Here is a 5,897-nt window from a genome sequence, read left to right as displayed (position 1 = left end):
CTTTATCTTTCTTTTTGGGCGGTTGTTCCTCTTCTCTTCTTCCTCTTGAACCTCGAACAAAAAAAAGATCCYGCCATCAGCTCGACTAAGAGTTCCGAATCAAAAAAGTCAACTGAACTTGACTTAAGACGAAGGAACCGAGTGCCGAAAAAACCGGTTTCGCTTCAAACTACTARTAATTAAGACTAAAAGTAAGGAAGTCCTTTTCTTGACTTGGCCTGCGTTCATTATAYCTACCCCCTTTTTAAAGAACTTGATTTCAATCTCAACAAAGAAATGAAAGCATAACTCTTTGCTTGTTGTCCTCTTACTTACTCAATTGTGGAGGTCTCTCGGGTGTCTGATCCGATCAGTCTCGTGATGAAGAGAATTCCGATCTTCCACTAAGAAAGGTCTCGTCACGACAACTCAATTTGTCCGGTAAACTACTAGGGGCTCCCCATGGTTTAGTAAAAGGGAGGGGAGATTTGCTCCTCATCCGGGGGTTMATTTCATTCATTATGAACTCAAAAGTGAAGGTCTTAAAAACTTCATAGAATTCATGATCGGCCATTCCATTTGTGCTTTCTTCTCCCCCTATAGTGATAGCAGTATTGGGGAATTCCTCTATCTTCTTTGAATGAGGAATAGTTAATTTGATACTAATATCGATATATTTTTGTCAAATTTTATGATATCTTCAAACTTATATTTTATTCAAAAATAAAAACATCATCGTTTTCTCAAAATCACATAAGACCATATTATAACATCGATTGATATAAAGAATAAAATAAAATATTACAATCAAGAAGTATCTCGCTGCATTACGCAAATATCATTCTAGTAATTATATATATTAATACAAGAAGGTTTAAAATGAAAAATAAGACAAGAAAAAAAAAGATATAAAATAAATTAAATAACTAATTATAAAAATGCAAAGTATAATTTAATAATAAAAATAATTTTATTTTAATTATGATGTTGAACGTAGTTGTAAAGGTCAGATCAAAATTGATAAAAGCAACCAAATGTTATCAAATATGTAAATTTTTGGATCTTCCRACTGGTGTAATGATGGTGTATCCCCGGATCCAAAACCCAGATAGCSATTGGGTCGGATTATACCATCATCCTTAATTTTGTATTTAAATATCTTTTGCAAAATAAAAAGGGGAAATGCAAGAAGAAGGGGAAATGGAAAAGCAGCAGCTTCTAGAAATGGGGTTCTCCGACGAGTTARCTTCTCAAGCTCTCTCCGCAACCGCCGGCAGTTCCATTTCCGGTGCCACTGAATGGATTCTCAGCCAAGAATCCATAAACGACAACAAAAATTCCCCAATCACCACTCAATCTTCTTGTCAGCCGAAAATCAATCACTTCTTTCGTTTTAACMCCTCAAAGAAACCATCACAGTCATCCGACAATCACCCAGAAGCAGCATCACCACCAGCAGAATCAGAACCATTACCACAAYCACTACTCAAAAAAAGGAAGCAGCCTCCGGTTCGRAATGAACAKCCGCTGGCTGAGCGAATGCGGCCTTACATCATCGGCCAAGTGGTAGGACAAGACCACCTCCTCGCCGGTAAATCCTCTCTTCTTCGGTCAGCCATTGACTGCGATCGCTTGCYGTCATTAATTCTATGGGGGCCGCCTGGTACCGGTAAGACCTCCATTGGTCGAGCCATTGTTAATTCCTGTTTATCATCTTCGTYTTATCGATTTGTTTCTTTGTCTRYTGTWACTGMTGGTGTTAAAGATGTTAGGGATGTCGTAGATGAAGCTAGAAAACGCAAAAAGAATAATATAAATGGTACGATTATGAGAACRGTGTTGTTCGTGGATGAGGTTCACAGGTTTAACAAGTCACAGTTGGATTCTTTCTTGCCTGTAATCGAGGACGGCAGTATTATCTTTATTGGTGCTACAACYGAAAATCCTTCCTTTCATCTGATAACGCCATTGCTGTCTCGTTGTAGAGTTGTCACCCTTAATCCACTTGAACCCCACCATGTTGCCACCATCCTTATGYGTGCTATTGATGATCCCAACAAKGGTTTGGCCYAGAGTGTAGGGAGAGCTATTGATGTGAGTGATCAAGTCATTGAATATTTATCACAGCATTGTGATGGAGATGCAAGGGTGGCATTRAATGCTCTTGAAATTTCAGCCATTGGTGCTGCTGCCCGCATAGGTATATCCRATCATTCTATAGTGGTCAATGTTATTTTGGATGATGCAAAAGAGGCGATGCAAAGCAAGTGATAACTCTCATTTTGTGAGAGTTATTTGTTGTTCAATACCCCTATTTTATTGTATCTTTGATACCCATTTTGCTCCTATCTTGTATTTTTGGTCCAAAATATGTTAAGAGGTGATGAAAGGTCAAGAATTTAATTATTTTCTAAAAAACCCATTACTATTGGTAAACTGCCCACTTTATGCTCTCATGCATCCTATGGCATATTTTCATCAAGTTGGATGTCAAGTATGGACTCTCTTGGATATTAATGAGATTTAATTCTAAGTTCAGATCAAAGCATTAAGTTACATGGAAGAATGGACCTGGTTGAAGCTATAAAAGACAAGGAAAGTACTCATACCTTTATTTTGATTGAAAAGCCTTCTTTTCATGATTTATTGGAGTACTTCTACCTTTTGCAACCTTTCAATGATGAAGTGACATGGCCAGAAATGAAGTAGACTTGTGGTGATGGGAGGTCCTTACCCTTTGGACAATGCAGATTTTTATCCATTGGACAAAGAGTTTAACCGGTCCTCACTTTTCCCTATATATTGAAGGCTTTCTCTCATTTGAAAAGCATCCATTCCACCAGCAAATTAGCTAAGCAACCTTGGAGCATCCTTTAAAGCTTTATAGCAGTAAAGCAAGTTTAATTTCGGTTTGTAATTTAAATTTCGTAAGTAGTCTTTTATTCTCGCCTCTGTGTATTGTGTGCCCTCTGTGGGCAACAGTTTAAGTATTATTTTCAGTTCAAGTATTTCTTAAGTATTTTTCTTCTTCTGTTTCCGTTATATTTTCTGATTTTATTATGAGCTAAGCACCCCTTTGGGTGTGGGTGTGAGTCAAGCTTAAGGATTTAAGGGCACACTTGGGTGTTGCCATTTTTATTGATTCTTAAGCTTGGTCATTTAAGTCGGGACTTAACCTCAACGCAGATAAGCCGATCATTTTGAAGTGTTAATATTAGATCCTTGATCCAGAGATGGGGGGATCTGAAATACGGTTTAGATGATGCACAAAGATTTGAGAGAGTCTTTGATAATCACGCAGAGATGCGAGTTTTGCATGTTTTTAGCTTTTGTTCAGATATTAGTCGAGTTTATGCTACAATACATTGTGAGTATAAATCTTCAGACTAGTGGAACCACATATCTTTTTATCTAGTAGCTAATTCGGCAAGTTTAAGATTGATAAAACTGGACGCTTTGTGGGCACTTTGTGGGCACAGTATATGAAAATTCACTTTCGAGAGATAGGAGTTCTTATAGAAGTCCCATGAGTTTCTGACCAAGTTGTTCCTGCTATATTCTTAAGTAAAGCTTACACTCATACCCATCTTTTAATATTAAAGGTTTATTTCGTATTTTCACGCTTTGCACCAATCAAAACTCAAATATTTTCTCAACTCGAAGCATTGTTCAAGAAGTTCATGAAAGTCTCTGATTCTCAGTAAGTCCGGTCCCTGTGGAAACGATCTTGGTACTATACCACTTTATTACTTGAAGCGATCATAGTGTCGGCGGGCACTTGCACCGCCACTTTAGGGACTTTGTGCCTACTGTGTGCACACTTACGATTTAGCACCATCAGCAAGCATCTTTCTTATGACAAAGCTGGGGAACAGCATTACAATCTAATCAGTGCACTCCACAAGTCAATGAGAGGAAGTGATGCAAATGCATCNAGCAAGCATCTTTCTTATGACAAAGCTGGGGAACAGCATTACAATCTAATCAGTGCACTCCACAAGTCAATGAGAGGAAGTGATGCAAATGCATCAATATATTGGCTGGCAAGGATGTTGGAAGGTGGGGAGGAGCCTCTCTACATTGCACGCCGCCTCATACAGTTTTCCAGTGAGGATGTTGGATTGGCAGACCCATCAGCYCTCACCCAAGCTGTGTCATGCTATCAGGCTTGTCATTTTCTTGGTATGCCGGAGTGTAGCATCAACCTAGCCCAGTGTGTTGCCTACCTSGCACATGCTCCTAAATCARTAGCYGTATACAGAGCACTAGAGGATGCCAGGAAGGCTGTGAGAGATTCAGTTGGGYAAAATGAGGGAGTGCCTTTGCATCTGAGGAATGCGCCTACCAAGTTGATGAAAGAAGTTGGATATGCAAAAGGTTATATCTATCCTCCTGATAATCCTTCTTCGTCACTGTCCTATCTACCAGTTCCCCTTCAAGGTTCTAAGTTTCTCAACTGGCCAGACAGTAGTTAAGAAGATGCATGTCATCAGAAAGCAGTTTATGATATACTTTTGTTGTGCATCATGTTTTGTTCCAAGCTGCAAATRACTAATATTATTTTTGAAACACAATGTTCTGATGTAGTAATCTTTTTATAATGTAAATGAAGTTGTAATTTAGTTGCAATTTGAAGATTATAATTATCTTGTAGACCGAAAATGATAAGCTACTTAAGAGGAGAGGTAAGATTATTGTTCYTGAATCCTGTTTCAATACATAGTAGCGTAGACCCATATTTACAGGCATTCCCCCTTTTTGGCCACACATGATGAGTGTGATGCCCTGATGACGAACTACTTATTTTTACATCATTATTTTTTACCTGAATAAAGTAATGAACTTTTACTTAAATTGTAGCCATTGTTGTCAAGAGGAGATTATTTATATGCTTTTCTTTGTTACTGCTTTGTTTTTTGAATTAATCGGGTGTTGCAGCAGTAGGCGTCCATTATTCAAAGATGATTTACTTGATACACTTACAATTTTCATTAAAAACACGCGTGAAGGCATGAGTTACTTAAACAGTTTCTAATTGATTGAGGTCAGGATTTTATATTCTGATTTTGTTTATACTTGTCATTCTTGCCTTGTGCACTTACAATACATTGTTTCTAATCTCAACACTGACTTACTACTGTGATACTATAGTAGAAAACAACCTAAAATGGTTGCGCAGATCTGTAGCAGAAAGCTTGTATTGAATTTAATAATAAATAAATAAATAAGAACGAGCAAATTGATTAACAACCCAAAAACTGAAAAAACCCATTTCAATGACTAAAAGTCTAAAATATTGGAAACCCCGTTTCAGTGACTAAGGTTGTGTTTAACAATCAAACATTTGCTTATATAGTGGCAAGATGGTAATTATGAGACTAATACTAGTATATGGTTACACGTATCCATGTTTCTTGTGGCAAGACATGGTTGATAAAAGGGTGTCATCGATGTCAAAGATCCAAGCATCCTTGCCGTTTTTGTTTAGATCACAGATAGTGTAGTCTACCTTGTGTGTGTTTTAGATATGGCGAGTCCTTCCCCATTTCCGGGGAAGCCCTTGATTCAAGTTTCTGCCTCCCTATAGGAAAAGCCAAGGTAATTAATGAATATCTTTTAAGGTAAAGTAGGATAGTATGAACCAAAAGTGCTAAAAATAGTATTTTATTTATTGATGACAGATTGAAAGAGAAGGAAAARATGTAACGATCACAGCTTTCTCCAAGATGGTGGGATATGCCCTTAAGGTATATTTTTTATTTTTGAGTGCTAGGTAATACTTGTTGAGTAGTTAATCTGATGATGTTGATTTTTCTTATAGGCTATTGAAATACTTGAAAAGGAAGAAGGGATAAATGCAGAGGTGAGTTGATATTGATTGTGTTATGGGTTGAAGGAGCATATTTGTAATATGTGAG

General features: G+C 37.5%; 1 protein-coding gene and 1 pseudogene across 1 annotated transcript; both read left to right on the top strand.

Annotated features, from left to right (window-relative positions):
- The window catches only part of LOC112520237, a 2,758-nt pseudogene extending 1,636 nt beyond the window's left edge, over positions 1 to 1,122 (top strand).
- Positions 1,123 to 1,161: 39 nt separating this feature from the next.
- Positions 1,162 to 4,525, top strand: LOC112519543 (ATPase WRNIP1). Its single transcript, XM_025127732.1, has 2 exons — positions 1,162 to 2,246; positions 3,917 to 4,525. The coding sequence occupies exons 1-2, from the start codon at positions 1,162 to 1,164 to the stop codon at positions 4,452 to 4,454; spliced, it is 1,623 nt and encodes a 540-aa protein (XP_024983500.1). The 3' UTR covers positions 4,455 to 4,525.
- Positions 4,526 to 5,897: the final 1,372 nt, after the last annotated feature.

Source organism: Cynara cardunculus (assembly GCF_001531365.2).
Source record: "Cynara cardunculus var. scolymus isolate 2C chromosome LG 10, CcrdV1, whole genome shotgun sequence".
Lineage (NCBI taxonomy): Eukaryota > Viridiplantae > Streptophyta > Magnoliopsida > Asterales > Asteraceae > Cynara > Cynara cardunculus.
Note: the sequence above shows the minus strand (reverse complement) of the source record. Positions and strands in the feature narration are given on the sequence as shown.